Here is a 20,271-nt window from a genome sequence, read left to right as displayed (position 1 = left end):
AAAGTTGTACCCACATCTCTGGCATTTTGTAGACCGCACATGAACACATTCCTGGCATTCTGTGCATCTCATTAGGAATTTTCCTTTCAAACCTACAATGAAATACTTCATATTAAAATATTTTGTTTCCTAGAAGTAGCCTTAACTCTCCATATATATGTTGCTTAATTGAGAAACTGTACTTGCGATCAGTCTCTAGCCTATTGTTGATGTGACAATGTGCATTTAATTTTGAACCTACCTCATTAATACTAACTTGCTGAGATAAATGAATTATGGGTTTTAGTCCCTGAGTCTGCCTGAGGACTAATTTATCGGTATATCTAATGATGTTTTGTAACTAGCTCATCAAGATTGTAACTTGCTTAGCTAAATGAATTGTGGGGTTCAGTACCTGAGCCCATTATATGTGACTCTGTAACCCTTTCCACTACCGCCCACAAGATTGGTATGGGGTGCATAATAAATGAACTAAACTAAACTGTTTGTATGTGGAACACTGCAAATTCATACTAAATTAAAACCTTCTAAATAAAGTTTGATGTTATAATTGTTACCTTTTGAAGTTGTTGGCTGGGCCATGACCAATAGTGCCAATGGATCTCAAATTTGTTGAATAACAATGGAAGAGGGCCACTGCTCTCAGACTTATTGGCACCCATAGACGCACACCGCTACCATGTGCTGTAAACAAACACCAGCATTCATGACCCCAAGAATGAAATAATAATTATTTATTTATATATTTATATATATATATATATATATATATATATATATATATATATATATATATATATATATATATATATATATATATATATATATATATATATAAACAAATAATATATACATACAATAAATTTTTACAAGGATTGGTTGACTTATAGGTAGAGCTAGTACATACAATGCCTAAAGCCACTATTACGCAAAGCGTTTCGGGCATGATAAACTTAAATGACAAGCTTAATACTAATTATATATATATATATATATATATATATATATATATATATATATATATATATATATATATATATATATATATATATATATATATATGTGTGTGTGTGTTTCATTGAATATGACCGCATATTCTGTATTTATTATTTTCTGGTTTAGGGCTTCTATCCCTCTAACTATTTTTTTAGCTCTATCCCTCTAACTATTTTCTTAGCATCAGGGCTTAATTGAAATAGGAGTTCTCCAAAACTCATTTTCGTACTTTTAAGGCGAAGAAAAGAAGTGATTTACTATAGAGAGTGTTACACTTATTTATATAATTTGCACAACGTTTCGAACCTCCATGGTTCATTCTCAAGTGAACAGATCTTACAATACTAGTTGATTTTATACCTGCACTGGGTCAGGTGATAATACAATAAAGGTGAAAACATGGGGGGATACCTAAGGGATAAATGTGAGGTGAAACATAGAGGTAACTGCAGAAGGCTTATTGGCCCATACGAGGCAGCTAGCTCCTATCTAAACACAAAGATTAATCCAGTGTAATTGGCCTATTATGTTGGACATTGTCTTCTGTGTTGGCATCGATATGTTCTTGTCTTGCCCTTACTCTCATGGTGGGTAGAGTAAATAGTTCCGTGATTTAGGTGTTCATGGTAGGTCGCTCTATTCATATGTGAATTGCCTCAAGAATTTGTAATCTTCTTGCATCTTGGGTTTTGTCTATTATGCAGGTATTCTTGTTCAACATTCCTCTTGATAGAGTAATGTCATGGGCTTGTCTCATGTGATTCCTAGGGGCACCGGATTGAAGATGGCACGTCAAACGCCTCGTCAGCTTGGTCGACGGCATACCTATGTACTTACATTGAAGGTTACATCCTTCGTGGGGGCAAATGTACATGTATACAACGTTTACATTGGGATCAAACTCAACCCCTCAAAGTCAAAGGCCATGCCCATAAAAATAGCGAAGCCCAACATCCAACTCACAGTACAGGGTCAACCAATATATAGAATGGGTCGACACCTATCAGTATCTAGGAATCATCCTGGACACACACATGAATTTTAATGCTGAGGTCACTTACTTGAGAGAGCGAACTGCGGCCTGGACGGCAATCCTCAGGTCGCTAACCTCCCTTTCTGGAAGAGCCAATCTGCAAGTCCTTCGCACATACTATGTACAGGCAGTCAGATCAGTGATCGATTATACCGCACCTGCACTCACAAATCTATCACACTTTTCATGTTGCCTTTTGCTTCATTGAATTTATTCACATAATATGCAAGTTTTGCCTTTCTTATGATACTGGTAAGCATTGATGAGTACCTTTTAGCTACTTCCTTTGAAACTAGGCCAATCCTAACTTTCTTTTCATATTCATGTTTCTTGTTGATTGAGTTGAGAATGCCACTTGTGAGCCATGGATTGTTTAATCTTTTGTCAGTTACTTGCTTGGTAAGAAGGGGACAATGAAGGTTGTAGAGGCTTAGAGTTTTGGAGAGGAAGAGGTTAGCTAATGAATTTATATCATTTATATCACTATAGTATCATCAACCCAAACTGAGCTGTTTGCCATACAACAGGCATTTGCATATGTGATTGCACAAAACACTCAAAATGCAATCATACACACAGACTCAAAAGCTGCACTTCAAATACTAGGACAAAAACAGTGGAAAGATAATGTGGAAATAATTACCACCATTTTGTATCTTGGAGCAGTCGCTAAAGGCAAAGGACTCAACATAACTTTAAACTGGATCCCATCCCATATTGGAATCCCATTAAATGAAAAAGCTGATGAAATTGCTAAATTGGCAACTCGTCATCCAGTGATACATAAAACAATTCAACCCAGCCTAGAGAACATAAAAAACATCATCACCAAAAAACTCTCACACCTCAACAAAGCCTACCTGCACCAGAGAATAGCTGAAGGTTCGCCATCTGCAACATGGTATCTTCAGGCAACCAAATTAGAAAGGTTCAATATCCCAAAAGGAATCCACAGGGAAATAGCAGTTAGGCTATATAGACTACGTCTAGGTTACAGATGCAACTGGGAGATTGGTGAACCCTGACAGAGAGAGTGCATCTTCTGTCAAACTGTCACAGAAAAGCCATTACTTCACTATCTTCTGGAATGTGAAGCAACCAATGACCTTAGAAGAGCTTTAAGAGTTCCTGAATCATGCAGTGGCCACCCTGAAGCCATCAACACAGCCACTCTCCTGGTCAACAAAGGTGTTCAGCAGCTGGACACCCCTCATAAAGACTGTGAAACAGTATCCCCAGAATTCTTGAAGCAATTCACATAAGAATAGAACAACCTGCCATGAACACCCAAATCACGGAACTATTTACTCTACCCACCATGAGTGTAAGCACAAGACCAGAACATAACTTTCTCTCTTCTCCCTTTTTCTGTTCATTGTCTGCTCCTACGCTCCCTTGCTATCCTCTTCTTATTCTTATTACTATCTCCTTCTCATTCGGTGGTTATAATAGGAGCTGCCTCGTATGGGCCAATAGGCCCTCTGCAGTTCTTATTATTACTACTATCCCCTCTACTACACCTTACTTTGTTGCCAAGAGCATATAAGCAGCAGAATAGCAAATATTAACTAATCTACTTTCAAGTGTGGTCTAGAACACACTTGCGAGATACTGTACCGACTCTCAGTGCGCTCAACTCACACCATTGTTCAGCAAGGTTTCACCTACATACGTCTGTATGCTCGACTAAATATGCCACATATAATCAGGATTCCTCCCTTATGTTGACCAATCCACACACTAGAAAATGAAGGAATGACGACGTTCATTCGTCCTCCAGCACGGCGAATGGTTGGAAGTCCTGATGATATCTGTAGGCAGTCTTTTCAAAGTTTTCTTACGACCCCTGTCCTTTATGACACTTCAGGACGAATTTTTACTGCTGCTATTTCTATTGAAAGCTTTCTATTCTGCGTATTTCAGCCTCAAATACCCGTTGCCTCCATCTCCCCATTTCTCTCTCTTTCCTTCCCCTCTCAAGCAATCATGAAATGTGACACCCAAACCTTGCCCGAAACGCTGTGCACATTAATAGGTTTAGGTATTGTATGCACTAGCTCTATCTATAAATCCAACATTATGTTTGTAACTCATCTATGTATGTACATTTACCTGAATAAACATTTTGACTTGATTTTTTACCATCCCAAACAATAAAGCCCAGTACTTGTCCTCCATACCTACTCAACTTTTAAATCACACATGAATACACAACACTCGAGTGTTTAAGGTATTTTATATTGAGAGTATGCATGCCTTTGTATTATGAAATCATATTGATGTGATGTATCATTGAGAATTGGATTTAATCAGAGGATTCAGTGGTATCCCAGGTGGCATTAATTTTCACAAAGTAGTTGCATGGTGGTCTACAGTGCTAGCTTGAGAGTACCAAGTGAGGGGTTCGAATCCTCCTCTTGGCTACCACTTTTTTTTTTCCAGTGATAGTTTCAGAGGGTTGAGAAAAACACAGCATGAGGAAAATATTTTAATATACAGTAATCCAGTTTTATTGTATTAAAAGACAAAAGTATATGCATATAAAATATTAGTTTAGTTTATTTATTATGCATAACATACCCATCCTGTGAGTGGCAGTGGAAATTTTTAGAGGCACATAATGGGCTTATAAATGAACAACAAAATTCATGTAGTTATAAGAATCTCTGTAACTAAGCAACATAATTTGTGTGGTCAATTCATGTAACCAAGCAACAGGACAAAAGTAAGTAAGTAGAAATTTAAAAATTTAAAAGCCTATCTTGTATCTATTTGTTAAACACAGAAATCACAATAGCGTGATGCCTTAAATCTACGATTGAGGTCAGTTGAACTCCCGGTTGGAATTCTTTTGCCATGTCGTAACACAGTCCATTAAGGCTCGTGTGGGATCCTCTCGGACATAGGTTCGAACCCTCATCATGGCCCTTGTGGATTTGTTCATTTGTATCTATTCATTTTGTAAATACATGTCTTCATCTTCATCACTTTCTAAGAGCTCCAAGAAAGGCTCATAGACCTCATTTGGCTGGTAGGAACTAAATAAATGTTTGGCTTCAGTAAGCTTGTCAGCACATTGCTTTTGACCCTGCTTGAGAAGAGCCAATAATCCACGTTTCTCTTCTTCTGACAGAATTGGGTTTTCAATGGTGTACGTGTTAGAATCCTGGAATATAATATTTAAAACATCTTAAGAGTCAAATATATACTGTACCTATTTAGTTGTACATAATGCAAACATATAAAAGTATAGATTAAGTAAAACAAAAGGATACAAATAATAATAAAAGCCATATTCTCCACAGTACCACTCTTGAAAATTGAAGTGTTTCATAGTTTAAATGTGAAAGGTGATGGCAATATTACTCTGACTAATTGAACACATTTAAGTGAGTTGAGTGTTTTGAAGATCTAAATTGCAAAAAGTATTTTGAATTTCTTACCTTGCAGAGACATGAAGGGAAAGAATCACATTGTAATTCTTGAATATACTCGGATATTTTGTCCCTTTTCTTTTTGTAGTACTGTAACCATGTTATCATTTCTTGAATGGTTAGTGATTCCTCCTCTCTACATCTCTTCTGGAGCTCAAACTTTTCCACTGCACTTCTTTTTTCAGTCAGGGACACTATAATGCAAAATGAAAATACAGTATGTGATTGACAAATTATAATAATGGGAATCATTTGTGAATTAAAAATCATTAAAAATTGTATCTATAAAATTTACCTTTAGAAAACAAACTCAATTTAATGGTATTGCAGTCTTTCCATATACAAAAGTAATATTAATACAAATAATATATAAATATTTGAAAATGCTGAGAAAACTAATGAATCATTAGATCTTGTGTAAATACCACTTGTGTTTTGATGAAGCAATAAATTGTGCCATGGAAGGATGCCTGTTAAAACATCTGCTTCAGACAAATCCGGATGGTTCTGATTGTAGATTTTTATGAGATCTCGTAGTTTTTTTTTCTCAACTTCATTTTTGTTTCTCAATACAGCTCTCATTTTAGATGAAACTGTAAAGTTTCAGGTTGTTATCAAATATTTGATTTGCACCAATAGTATTTTACATAGAAAAACTAATTTAACAACTGTGTACTGTATTAATGTTTAGGTTTCAGTGAACAAACAAAAAAGCAATTAATGTCTACCTGCATAAGTGGTAATCTGATTTTTGCGATGCCTTATATTCTCTCCATATGCCTCGATCGTATGCTCAATGTTATTGGCAGAGGATCTGTTATTTAAGGATCTTGCAATGATCAGTAATTCTGATCTCCATTTCTCAATAACAGATTCTGGGACATTAAGCCTGTGAATCTCATTTGAAACTGCTGCAGCTGTCTCTGTGGCCTATTTAAAAATAAATGCCATCATATTTATTGTAAAACTTATGTTCAGAGTTAAACGAAGTCTTTTGAACTATCCTTAGTGCTTTGTCAAGGTCTGAGTATGTGTTTTTCAGATTCAGACCTTGACAAAGCACCAAGGAGTGTGTGAAAGACTTGGTGTAATTCTTTACATAAATTTCCCAAATACACAAGTGGGTTTTTATCCAATTTTACTTTGTCTATGAGAAGAAAATACCATTAGTATCTTATAATAAGATTAAAGATAAATAAAAACATGTATATACACTTGATTCATTGTATAGAACAATTGTATATTTATATATAATTCTATATTTTCATTGTATAGAACAATTCATATGTTAATACCTTTCTGAATCTGGCAACTAATGCCCGAGGCATTCCATTAATTTTTCTGTGATTCCAAAAGAGTGCCCCCTCTGTCAGTTCTTCTGTACGCTCTGTGGAAATAAATTTAGTTATTCATTGACATCTTAATACTGTGTGTCTCAAAATACTGATTGGAAAGTAAAAGGATGATGATATTGATGCTGTCTTAAGTGGAATGAATTAATTGTTATTTCAGAGGAAACAAAGAACTCAAAAATAGTGGTAGAGTAATAAGATTAAAAATATCAGGATGTGAAAGAAAGCATAAAAACAGGGACAACTTGATTTTTCAAACAAGGATTATACATGTATATGTTGGTTGCATATGAGTATAATGCTACTTTATATGAGCCAAAATGCCTTTCTGCAATTTCCTATATTCTTATATTATTTTATAACATTATCTGGATATATATAACCATCAAATATTACCATTGTACTGATTTGATTGAAAGGTACAAAATTTAGAACTAGATTAAACAAAAATTAACACATACCAGCTTTAAGCATGTTCTTAGTGTTGTTGTTATATCTTGAAAGGTAGGAAAATACTTGCTCTGCCTCCTCCCCAGATGTCAGGCCACTTCCTTCTTGCCACCGCCCTCCATACAAAACCTTTGACATAATAGCATAACGTTTGTTAAAAACTACCTACTGTATTAACAATTTGCATTTAACATAGATAAATCCTTACATATAAGAGTTTAAAAGAAATTATATTTTCCAACTTACAGTAAAACGAAGTCAAAATATTATTACAGTATTAGATTATTTACCTGACAATACCAAGAATGTCCTTTGGCATGTAGGACTCCTAAAAAAGGCTTTCCTTGCCTAAGTGAGAACTTCTGTTCTCTTGATGAAATCTTTAAGGCCCATGGCCAGTATTTACAGATGATATCCTGGCATATGAAGGACACATTTTGTAAACGGTTCATTTGCAAATAGTGGGCATAACTGTAGAGCTCTCCCTGATACATATTTAATGCAGCAAGAATAATTCCATGTCGACAGGAAGCCATGCTTATGCCGGTTTCATCCAAACTTCTAAATGAAACAGGTTTATTTTTGGCAGCTTTCAATGTCGACACTCCACACATATGGCTACTCTGTTGGACAAAAGTAAAATTATATATAATTATATATATATATATATATATATATATATATATATATATATATATATATATATATATATATATATATATATATATATATATATATATATTAGTCATATATAAATGTAATTTTTTTTATGTAATATTTTTCATCATTCAATATGCATTCCATATATTTTATAGATTTTTTTTAACATGATATGGTTAGGAACCGTCCAATTAATATACATTATTGATAATGTCTCAAGCTAATATATAAAGGTACTCTTCAAATATTGTATGGGTAAAAACCTGGTATTAGGTCTTAGGTTTCTATTTGAAAATCTATTTTTAGGCTTTCGAACAGATGTAAAAATATTCTTACTTGAGTTTTAAGGTTCTGAATAGTGGAAACGTGATCTTGAACTTCTTTGTCACAAGCGAAGATACCACCAGAATAATATGAGTTTCTGATCCCTCTGGAATGATATTAAATTAATGAATGTTCATAGTGTGAGACATTTTGATGACAGTTAAACATCATTTCACTTAAAACTAATTCAACTACCCAAGCTGGCATTCACATCATAATCCCTCCTATTCTAAATGAATGTATATAGTGAAATAAATATTTTTTAATTAGTAAAGCCTTAGTCCAAATAAAAAAATTTAACTGAAGTTGAAAGGCAAGTAATAAAGGTGTAATCAGTTAACAATTAAAAAAATTCTGATTAAAAGTTGCATGACACTATATAAATATTATACAGTGCTGTGTTTATAGTACTACAAACATATTACTACACCTTACATTATACCTTAACAATAATGAGCAGCATTAAATATTTTAACTTGAATATTTACCTCCCAACTTTGTTGTAACGATACAGTTTCTTGTTGCCATCAATATGTACAGCCACAGGTGTTGTATCACATGCAGGGCACCCCTTGTCAAATTCTCCTTTTATTCTCCCAAGTTCATACTGATGGAAACGCCATTCAAAGAAGACTCTTTTTGTTGTTTCAAAATTGATGGGACCATGCTAAGATGTAAAATGTGTGTAAGTAATTATCAAAAAGTGCCAAGCAGTGGCATGTTAAGCAACAGACTATAAATACCTGCAGGAAATGAAAATATACTTACATGAGCATTACATAAAAAGAGAAATTGTTAAAGATTGGTAATCCATTTCCATTTCTTATGATATTAGACATATATAAAATATATATTTAGAATATTCATGCTATTTATTAATTTAATAATATTTAACCCTATTTCTTAAATAATGACACTGCATTTGCTTAGTAACAAACTTAGTTTTTAAGCTTATACACCAATTTAATACTTGCACTATTAAAACAGTAATGGTATGAAAACTTACACGCCCTCGAGAAGCACCAAATAATTCCAGTGCACTAACTAATGCCTGAAGAGAAGTTCCAGGGCTGCTTCTCTTGAGAAAATGCCAGGAATCCAATAGATTTATGCTGTAGAAAGTGCTACTATTTCTTCCAGTTGAATAAAAACCAGACTGGTGCATGGCTTTCCCAAGTTCTTCATCTACATATCCGCACTTGCACCTAAATATTGGGGTATACAGATCATACCTTCCTGCCCCCCACAAAAAAATAAAAAAAATTGAAGTAAAACAATTTTATTTGGCAAGGGATTCAAGTGTGGCTATCAATATATGTGTAAACCAACCCATAAACAAGTCTCTGTATGGTTATAAATACGTACATGTATGTGATATAAATACGTCTTCATAAGTGAAGATACAGTGGTCAAGAGAGTGAAGTATAAATGGTTATATTGATGAAGACTGTAGCCTCGGTCACCTGAGCAATGCCAGCTACCAATACTAGTATCAAATAAATGTTTCTTAAAGTAACCTACCACTTAAAGTTACAAAGATGCACAAATTATTGGAGCTTAAAGTTGTGAACTTGCTCTCACTGCAGTTTGGGCAGGAATTAGGTGGATGTGCTGGTACAACAGGCTCTGGTAACAATTAAATTTACAAGATCAGCTATGCAGCAATATAAATACATGTTTCAATCATTACATTTTAAATTACTAATAATTTTTTTAGCATCAACTGGAGTTACATGAAAGATTTATATTTAATAACAAATAAAAATTCATTTATTTAACTAAAAATCTGTAATTAATGAGGTAATCAATAATTAATGAGGAAAATGACCAATACAAAAACTACTAAAAAAATTACATGAACTAAATAAAATTTTAAAACACTGCTTGGTTCAGGATAGAAATGAGAGTATAAGAAACAGACTACAGGTACATTACTTACTCCAGTGAATGACATTCCCATCTGAACACACAGTTTGTGTTGGGTCTAAAGGCTCGAAGAACCCATTTTTCCAGCAGAATCGCTGGTGGAAAGGCATTACAAAATGCTGCTGCTGATCACATTTATGACACAAAAAATGAAAGCAGTCTTCACATTTTATGCTTGCCTCACAACTTCTACATTGTACACAACATTTGCCTGGTTTTCCAAAAAATAATGTAATTATGTACTTTGAATGGTAATATTGGATTTAGAAATATTGTATACCAAGTTTAAAAATGACAAACATCTAAGTGTATTCAGAGATTGACATTAATCATGCATTTCATAATTACATTGAAATTTATCCATAATTACACACTAAAGATGTTATTTACCTTTATCTGGAACACCCAACTTTGACAATGTCCAGCTAAACAGCATTGACCTACGTTCTCCCCATTTAATCTCACTATTTTTTCTTCTTTTTTGCCAATCAGAAATGCTTGCTTGAGATTCATAAATTTCCTCCAGTTCTGCAGCAAGTACTTTGAAATATGGGATTCTAAATTAGTCAGGAAAATCTTCAAGAGCAAATAGATGTAATAAATAAAAGTTTATTTTATACATATTATATAAGCATCTAGAACAACTGACAGCTTTCAGTAATGTGTTAGTTAGACTATGATATATATATATATATATATATATATATATATATATATATATATATATATATATATATATATATATATATATATATATATATATATAGTAGATACTAGGTACTAAGATTATATAACATTACAAAGTTCAAATAGGGACGTACCAGAATTCAATGATTTTGGTGTTTGTTCTGCAGCTGGTAAATATGTTTGAGTATATGTTGGTACACTAGTTGAGAAGTCAGAACTTTGAATGTGTGGAGGTGAAAGAGAAGCAGGCAGAAGGGCTGTTTGGCAGAAAATCAACCTTTAAGTATGGTAATTCCACAACACTTTATCTATTTTTAATTTGTAAACTATCTACATTTTTTTGCTGTCTATGACCATCGCTGCCCCTATCTCCACCGAACACCGGTGTATTTGCGGCTATGCAAGGGCAGACCAATATGGCAGCCATGGCCTAATCTGTCATAAGACACAGGGAAAGATTGCCAGATATGAAGCAGTCAATGACATTATAAAAAAAAGTTTGGCTAGTTTGGTTCAGATGTAATACAAACAAAGAGCAACGGTTTCAAGTTCAACAAACCAAAATGTAGGGCTGACAGGAAATTATTTTTGCCCCAGAGGGTTATTAACACATGGAACTGCCTACCCACCAGAGCTGTAACTGCCAAAACTGTGCTGAATTTCTAAATATACCCAAAAAAAGATCATAAAGGCAAATGGGGGGAATTTCGACAAGCCGCGGGCTTCCTGTACTCTTCTAGGCTACTAGAGTTTGTGGCATTCAGGTAAATATCTGTTTTCAAAGGAGAAGTTGACTATAACCTTGGATTATCTATAAACAAATTTTGAATAATAAAACACCAAAAACCTAAATAATTTTAAGTCTGAGGCAAAATGAAATCTACACTAGCAATTAAACCTATCATTATACTATGATATAGGAACACACAAACATGGGTCATGGAATAAATAACTAAATAAAAAATTACCTTCTGATAAGTTTGAACGTTGTGTTTGATTGATTTCAATAATCCTGCAGTAATTTTCTCCTTTTCCTTTCTTGTTTGAAGGCTTCAGATAATTTAGGTCCTCAATATTTAAACTTCGCTTCATATATTCACATTTTTTCTGGAGAGCCGAGTTTATTTTAAAATATTCACGATGAAGGTTCTCTTTAGCTAAAATTGCTAGTGTCTGGAGACCTTCTGGTAAAAAAATATACATTCTCAATAGGATACATTATAACTGTAGCAAGAGAAGCTACATTAAATGTTTTGATGTAATTGTCTAAACCAATAATCAAAGTGATAGAAATTATAATGGGATGATGGATTTCAAGCCAATTATGCTGAGCATAGAAAAAAAATTCTGTTGTTATTGTTAAAACAAAGACTTACTGTATTACACAAGGTTGTAAACTTTGATATTAATGTATTATAAAGGCCATAATCAAATGATTTTATAAACAATACCATCATTATTGTCTGGAGTTATTCTTGGTACATCTGGTAAGTAAAGATAGTTTTCAGGAGCCAAGAACGAATCTGCCAAAAAAATATTGGACGTTGTACATTCCAATTTGTTACAATAGCCTAGTACTGCATACTAATACAAATTAAAAAACAAATTGGAAATAATAGCTAGGCTAACCTAACACAATGACATAACACATCTTTATTTGTAATTTTGTCAAAAGCTGATTAAATGTTTTTTTACCTGCTAGTATGCTGGCTGGGGTCGATCTTCCAGGCATATTTATTCTACTGACTTGTGGTCTTAATGCTGCCGCAGTAAAAGGATTTGTGACAGACATTGTACTGCTTTCTGTATCATCTACCTATTACAAATACAAATACAATTATTTATTCAGGTAAAGTACATACATACAAGGTAAGATACAAAAGTAGATGGATTTATAGATAGAGCTAGTACATACAATGCCTAAAGCCACTATTACGCAAAGTGTTTCGGGCAGGAAAAACACTAAGACTAAAACTTAATACTAAAAGAGATTAAAGTATAAATTGTGTTGAGAAAAAATAAAAAAAAAATGGAAAAAAAAGGGAGGGGGGGGGGGGGAAACATGGCAGAAAAAAAGTAAAATACAATTTGGTCAACAAACAGCATTGTTTTAAATAGAAGAGATGGGTTGACATTTTGGGGGTGAGGTAGGTTACATTGAGTTAATTAGCTAGTACTTAGTTTTTAACTTAAACTGGTTGGGAGAGGTACAGTCTTTAACATAATTGGGAAGGCCACATTCGAGGTCCCTTGATTTGTAAAGCATTTCTAGTTTAACTAAGTCGTACTCTTGGAATATCAAATAGGTATTTGTTTCTGGTGTGGTGCTCATGGGATCTGTTACAACCTTCTAGGAAGCTTATTATAAAAAACATAATTGATAAAAACAACATGCTGCATACTAAAAACGTATTAGAATGTGTATACCAATATGCAGTAAAATATATTCTTCCTACACATAACAAGCAAAACTTTAATACTGCAACAAGTTTTTGAAAATTATTTAACTAAACAGCAATGAAACATTTGCATTCTTTTCAATTAGTAAAATATTACATATGAAGGAATTATTTACATAAATGCCGAGAAAACTTTACATACCATGCCCAAATCTAGGATCTTCTTCTTCTTGATAGTAGGTGCAGTTTGCAGGAAGGATTTGTTCTCCCGATGACTGCAAAATGTAGGATCACGTGTGTTATTGTTTTTGAACGAATGATCACATGTTTACATTCATTGCGATGAAACTAACAACTTTTAATTAAATACATCTTTTTATATCAACTGTTTTACTTAAATTATTTTCTGTTATAGGTTCTAAATATAACTAATATTTGCTTCTTTCTTATGCCATTTGTAATTAATGTCATAAAGCTTTATCATCTGAATGCACCAAACTGTGCCTTTTCATATTTCCAAACTGAAGTCGAACACCCGAAAATGAATATATCCATGAAAACTGAATCACGTCCTACTATTTGGAGAATTGTTAGTTCTTTTTCATACTAATATGTCTAGTTTGTGTCATATAAGTATTCATCCCGATGGTTGGTAAATATTGGTGAAACAGAAGGATAAAAGTCAAACATCTGTTAACTTTTCTTTTAAAGTACTGTATAGCTGGAAAATATCAGGCAAACCTTCGAGAATCTGCCGATTTCCTTTCCTCTTCATGGCTACTATTGTTAGTGTCTGCCACGGCAAACCTATGTAAAATCGGAATTTTTTTTTCAACAGGACCCTGCACTAGAGTTGATGTTGGGAGACGCTCTGCTTCGTGGCTGATGGATTAATATTTGACTGCTAGTCAGGACTTGAGCATTGTTAATTACAGTTACACTCTGTTGGAGCACTAGACGCTCAATGGTCGTCGTTCTTCTTTATGATAGGTTCAGTTTATTGTTTAGTCACGGGAGACATCTCCCGTCAGGCAGGGTGCGATCGCACCTCCACAGATCTCCAGTATCATCTACTGATACTGGTAATGGCTCAGAGAGGGCATCCACTTACAGGCTATTCATGGCTGTGCCACCTTTTGGGTGGCTTAATCTTCATCAATCACCAATCAATCAATCTATTGTTTAGTGGCCAGTATTATTCAGTTTATTGGCCAGTGCGTTGGCATCAGTTCTCATTGACGAACGAGCAAAAATTAGAAGGATTTAAATCGTAATATATATAGTTATCTCATTCCTTCTTTCCTTTGAATGTCAGTGACTGTGCTTCTGCTATGCTTAATTGCCTGAAAAGCGGCCAATTTTCATGATACCTTAAATTATAAAGGCAAAATTTGGGCCGAGTATAAGAGTATAAGCAAAATTGACTGAGTATGCGCAAAAATTAAGAAAAGAAAACAGCACACCCGTTACATTAAAGAAAACGTATTCCTCGTTTCGGGGAGAATATTCTAGGGAGGCCAGCCGGTAACTGGAACAGCCCGGTAAGTGCATTTATGTACTAAATACGTAAGTATGAAAATGTACTTATTACACTTAGTATTAAAACGTACTGTCTATTCGGAGGATGGGTTGTCTTCAGGCAGTTCAGTAGAGCTGATGATGAGCAAATCATGCAGTTTTTGTTAATACTGTTGTCTGGAGAGCCTGAAACACTTATAAATTCAGTACTACCTACCTAACTACACATGCTGTATTGCATATTAATGGGTTATAAGGCAGTCCAAACATGGTATAAATATGGAATAGGTGTACTATAACTCTCATACTGGGTGGGGTGGATATTATAAGGGACTGGTGGCTCATAACAGTTGTCACTAACCTGTGTTGGTGAGTGTATTAATAATTATCACTTTCACGCTTCGATGTCGCTTTCCAGTGACATCCGTTTTTTTCCTGGGCCGTCTCGGATGACGCGGTCTGAAATCATCCATTAAAATATTTGTTAAAAATTAAAATTTTAACTGATCAATCTGGGTGTGGTTTCAAAATGAGCGCCTTTAGATTCCACACAATTTGATGCCAAAATGAAAGACGTAACATGAAAATTGATGTCAGAACACTGGAAAGATATAAATAATTTTGTGGTGACGAGCGTTAAAAAGTGTCCAAAAGTTAAAATATTTGTTAAAATTCTATTTATTGTTTTATTATTATGGAACTAGTTTTAAAATATGCGCCTTTAAATTGCGCACAATTTGATACCAAAATGGAAGACGTAACACAAAAATTGATGTCAGAACACTGGAAAAAATATTTAGTATTCTAGTAATTCTTTTGTTTTTGGCTATGATGAATTGTTCTAAAATTAATGGTAATTACTGTACCATAGTGTATAGGCCACTCCACATTCCCCCTTATCCCTCCATGTTATCCCTCCCAACGCTCCCCCTCTCTCCCGATACCAACCACCCACCCCACCCCCTCCTACACCATGCGCCTCGTGCCACAGCCATACTGGATTAATATGGTACGGCCCGCAGCCTGGCTTTCATATCCGGACAATTCACTCTTTGTCTGGCTGACTGTCCGGATATTGCAACATCGGCAGCAAGTTAACCGGCCCAGATTTTTATCCGGACAAACACCTGATTTTCCGGCTCCTATGGACATTTTGGCCGGATATTGAGATAACTTTATCCGGTCACGATTTTGACCGTATAAGGGTGTTTTCCGGATATTCGAATCCCGGATAATTGAGTGTCTACAGTAATTATTTTGTGTGACATGGCGTTGGAATAGAGCTGTGTTTTTATCATACCGTAAATTTTGTGAGTGTAGATTGTTTTTGTTTTTTTGTTTTTTTTTATTTTGTTTTGTTTTTTAACTGTTTTTCTTATATTTCAGTGATGGGAACATCAGATCATTTGATGTTCCCAATTTTCTAATGGGAACATCAGATCATTTGGGAATGCATAAGACGAGGGAGTGGGGAAAGGTGGGGAGGACGAGGGGGCGGGAGTGGGGGGGGGGAATGGTGAGGGGGGGACAGGGGAGGGGGGTAATGATGGGAAGGATGAGGGGATGGGGTAGTTGGGGATGGTGACGTGGGGACCGGGGAATGGAGAATGGTGGGGAGCACAAGGGGACAGGGGGAGTGGGTGATGGTGAAGAGGATGAGGGGACGGGGGAGGGGGGGGAATTGTCGGGCGGAGTTGATGGGGGAGTGAGAGATGGTTAGGAGGCCGAAGGGATGGTGGAGTGGGGAATGGTTATGAGTAGATGGTGGGGAGGACTAGGGGACGGGGAAGTGGGGAATGGTTGGGAGGACGAGGGGACGCGGGAGTGAGGAATGGTTGGGAGGATGAGGGGACTGGGGAATGGTGGGGAGGACTGGGAGACAGGGGAAGGTTGCTGTGGCTCAACAACACACATGTGTTGCTGAGCCACAGCAACGTGTGGCCAAGTACAGCTAGTAAGGAATAATGTATATTGGATTAATCAGTTCCAAACCACAAAAATAAATACTGTATAGTTATACAATAATTAAATGGAATAAATGCTAACACACTACACTTTACCTGTACTTCGGAGAGTTGATGGCATATGTGGAAACTAGTGAGGCAGAGGAAGAGAGATGTTCTTTGGCAGGGGAGTTCCCTAACACTAAAACTTCTGGAAGTTGTGCTTCTGATGTTCTTTCTCTTTTCTGTCTTTTTCTGTTTCCCTCATTACACTCACTGAATGCTTTCCTTACAAGAAACTTGTCCAAGGATGATTGTTTTTGCCTGTGCATTAAAATGTTTTTAAAGTGAGACATAGCACTGTCATTCAACAGATTTGTAACACAGTTTGTCAAGGTGATAATTTCAAGAAAAGGTTTGCACTTTCCCTCATTTTGCACACATTTCTTTTAATAGAGAACTAGATTTAGGCATAACAAACTCTGTAACAAGAGCTGACACTCAGGTACCACTCTCATATTTAGCTGTGAGTTCTTTCTTCATCTGTATCGTGATTCTAACCGTTGTTCTTTTTGATTGGCTCATATCACAAACTTTCATAGGTGACATGGTGACTTATTTACAATAAGAATATAAAAAATATCCAAGAGAAAAGTGTAGTAGGTTGTGCACTGAACAACAGCTATGGTGAAACTGATGCATCAGGGATGCGTGTTTACATCTGAATGCCGAGCAAACAGACGAATATCAAACATAAATACAGCGTCTGAATACCGAAAAGTGCAAATTTTGAGCAGTGCAAACACAGAGGCTCCTCTGTACAAAGAAATTATGTAAATATTATGTAATTTGTATTGGTAAATACAGGACAGTACTGTAATATTACTTTTTATTCTAAATTCTTCTTGCTTAACCAAATATTTTTTCCACAGGATAACAAACCAGAGGAATGTTCAGTGTGTTTTAACGATTATGATGACAATCGGCTACGGCCTCGCACACTGCCGTGTGGCCACACATTCTGCTCCCAGTGTATTGACAATGCTATCAAGAATGGTCAGCTGACCTGCCCCAGCTGCCGTGCCGAGCACGCTGCCACAGCATCTACTCAGTTCCCAATTAGCTATGTTGTGGAGGCATTTGTTAGGAAACTCAAAAATATCCAGCTAACAGCTGAGGAAGTAGTGCCAGCAAAACCTTATGAAGGTCCCTCCAGAGGCATCAGTAAGAAGTTACGTTCCCTGGTGCAGGAGCAGAAGAGCATCATCAGCACCCTCATTATTAGCTGTAAAGAAGTATTGTCCCAGCTGGGGGAGTACCGGGGGCAGCTGGGGGACTGGAAGACTCACCACCTCCAGCTCCAGGACAGACTCTATGCTCTGGTAGAGGAGAACAAGTCAGCAATGAAGCTCTTGGAACTGGAGGATACCAGTGTGGTGGATATGACAACACAAGGAGAGGAAGGGAAGACTCAGCTGCAGGCCATGTTGGGGAGCCTCGACACAGTCAACACTCCACAGGAGGTTGACACAACCATAGACACAGCTGATGAGTGCAGCATGAAGATGGAAGATTGGCTCCAGAAGTGCCAGGAACTCTTCCCAGATGTCAAGACTGTCCACACCTCAGTGAAGGTACGTTGCTGAAGGTCACATTGCTCTCACCCAACAGTGTAGTACTGCCTTTATATAAACACTTTTGACATGGACACACATAAAGATGAGAGTAGACGTTATATATAAGAAACTTTTTGCTCTAACATCTGAAACATTTTTATTAATAAAGTCAACTGTCATCTTGGTGTTTCTCTACACTGTGGTCATGGTCAACACTCAGCATTCACTACACTGTGGTCAGCACTCAGTATTCACTACACTCATGTCAACTGTCATCTTGGTGTTTCTCTACACTGTTGTCAACACTCAGTGTTCACTACACTGTGGTCAGCACTCAGTATTCACTACACCCATGTTAACTGTCATCTTGGTGTTTCTCTACACTGTGGTCAGTGTAGAGAAATAACATTACTTATAATTTTCAGATACTTCACTCAGAGCCTGATGCAACATTATAGTCCAGTTACTTTACTCAGAGCCTGATGCAACATTATAGTCCAGTTACTTTACTCAGAGCCTGATGCAACATTATAGTCCAGTTACTTCACTCAGAGCCTGATGCTTCTTTATAGTCCAGTTACTTTACTCACAGCCTGATGCTTCATTATAGTCCAGGTTCCACCATTAATGTTTGTGTTGGTAATGACAGGTGCAGGAGACCATCAGGGAAGCCCTGGAGATGATGACCACAGAGACAGGTGCCACAGCTGACGCCGTACACCTGGGAGACTCAGCCTCCACCATTAATGTTTGTGTTGGTAATGACAGGTGCAGGAGACCATCAGGGAGGCCCTGGAGATGATGACCACAGACAGGTGCCACAGCTGACCCCGTACACCTGGGAGACTCAGCCTCCGCCATTAATGTTTGTGTTGGTAATGACAGGTGCAGGAGACCATCAGGGAGGCCCTGGAGATGATGACCACAGAGACAGGTGCCACAGCTGACCCCGTACACCTGGGAGACTCAGCCTCTGCCATTAATGTTTGTGTTGGTAATGACAGGTGCAGGAGACCATCAGGGCGGCCCTGGAGATGATGACCACAGAGACAGGTGCCACAGCTGACCCCGTACACCTGGGAGACTCAGCCTCCACCATTAATGTTTGTGTTGGTAATGACAGGTGCAGGAGACCATCAGGGCGGCCCTGGAGATGACGACCACAGAGACAGGTGCCGCAGCTGACCCCGTACACCTGGGAGACTCAGCCTCCAGCATCATGAATAAAGTTCAGGAAATCACTGGAGAGATCCCCCAGAAGCAATTAACAGTAAGTTTTTTATTTTCTCTCATAGGTCATATCACAAGATATTGAGTTGGGTTTTGAGGAGAGGAAGCCTATTCCTAGGTTTATCGAGATTCCCCAAGTTCTACTACTGACTTTCCTTAACATACAATCTAAAATAGTTGTCTAACTCCTGGATAAATATATTCTGGTAAGTGAACCGACATCAGATGAAAGGAAACATGGGAACCATTTCTGTCTTGCGTGATGATTAAGCCTGTGATCCTCCATTGAACCCGGGATCCTGGCCCCCCCCCCCTCACAGAGGTGCAGAGAGCGGGTGACACTCCACCAACCTACCGGGAAAGCATCCAGGAGGACAGTGAAAATAAACAGACCACTGCTGGCTTCGAAGAGACTGATGCCTTGAAACTGCCAACAAACTTCTAAACAATGCCAGCAACCACCTGCCAGTAGAGGGAGACTGGAGCTACTGGCCCAGCACCAACCCCCTGCCAGTAGAGGGGGCTGGAGCTACAGGTTCAGCACCAACCCCCTGCCAGTTGAGGGGGCTGGAGCTACAGGTCCAGCACTAACCCCCTGCCAGTAGAGGGGGGCTGCAGCTACAGGTCCAGCACCAACCCCCTGCCAGTAAAGGTGGGCTAGAGCTACAGGTGCAGCACCATCCCCCTGCTAGTAGAGGGGGCT

The 20,271-nt window shown here is 36.9% G+C and overlaps 2 protein-coding genes across 2 annotated transcripts in view; one reads left to right on the top strand and one right to left on the bottom strand.

Annotated features, from left to right (window-relative positions):
* The window catches only part of LOC138371915 (tripartite motif-containing protein 59-like), a 78,491-nt gene extending 58,738 nt beyond the window's left edge, over positions 1-19,753 (top strand). Inside the window, exons 3-4 of the mRNA XM_069336966.1 lie at positions 17,655-18,356; positions 19,634-19,753. Of these exons, the coding sequence (XP_069193067.1) occupies positions 17,655-18,356; positions 19,634-19,753 (822 nt within the window). The remainder of the gene's footprint in view (positions 1-17,654; positions 18,357-19,633) is intronic.
* LOC123771856 (uncharacterized) lies at positions 4,546-13,544 on the bottom strand. The gene is made up of 18 exons (XM_069337406.1): positions 13,464-13,544; positions 12,558-12,678; positions 12,314-12,385; positions 11,831-12,046; positions 10,997-11,119; positions 10,566-10,715; positions 10,189-10,386; positions 9,771-9,875; positions 9,256-9,485; positions 8,738-8,916; positions 8,262-8,355; positions 7,556-7,888; positions 7,277-7,394; positions 6,759-6,850; positions 6,192-6,393; positions 5,889-6,056; positions 5,473-5,657; positions 4,546-5,195 (listed from the first exon to the last, which is right to left on the bottom strand). Exons 1-18 carry the CDS (start codon positions 13,464-13,466, stop codon positions 4,980-4,982), a joined length of 2,805 nt encoding a protein of 934 aa, XP_069193507.1. The 5' UTR covers positions 13,467-13,544; the 3' UTR covers positions 4,546-4,979.
* Positions 19,754-20,271: the final 518 nt, after the last annotated feature.

The sequence above is a fragment of the Procambarus clarkii genome, chromosome 37 (genome assembly GCF_040958095.1).
Source record: "Procambarus clarkii isolate CNS0578487 chromosome 37, FALCON_Pclarkii_2.0, whole genome shotgun sequence".
Lineage (NCBI taxonomy): Eukaryota > Metazoa > Arthropoda > Malacostraca > Decapoda > Cambaridae > Procambarus > Procambarus clarkii.
This window is presented reverse-complemented; position numbering and strand designations above follow the sequence as displayed.

Coding starts and splice junctions, on each gene's coding strand:
- LOC123771856 (XM_069337406.1), bottom strand. Junction 10,387..10,565: donor GTTGGGTGTTCCAGATAAAG/GTAAATAACATC, acceptor TTGGAAAACCAG/GCAAATGTTGTGTACAATGT. Junction 6,057..6,191: donor TCAGATTACCACTTATGCAG/GTAGACATTAAT, acceptor GAAACTTTACAG/TTTCATCTAAAATGAGAGCT.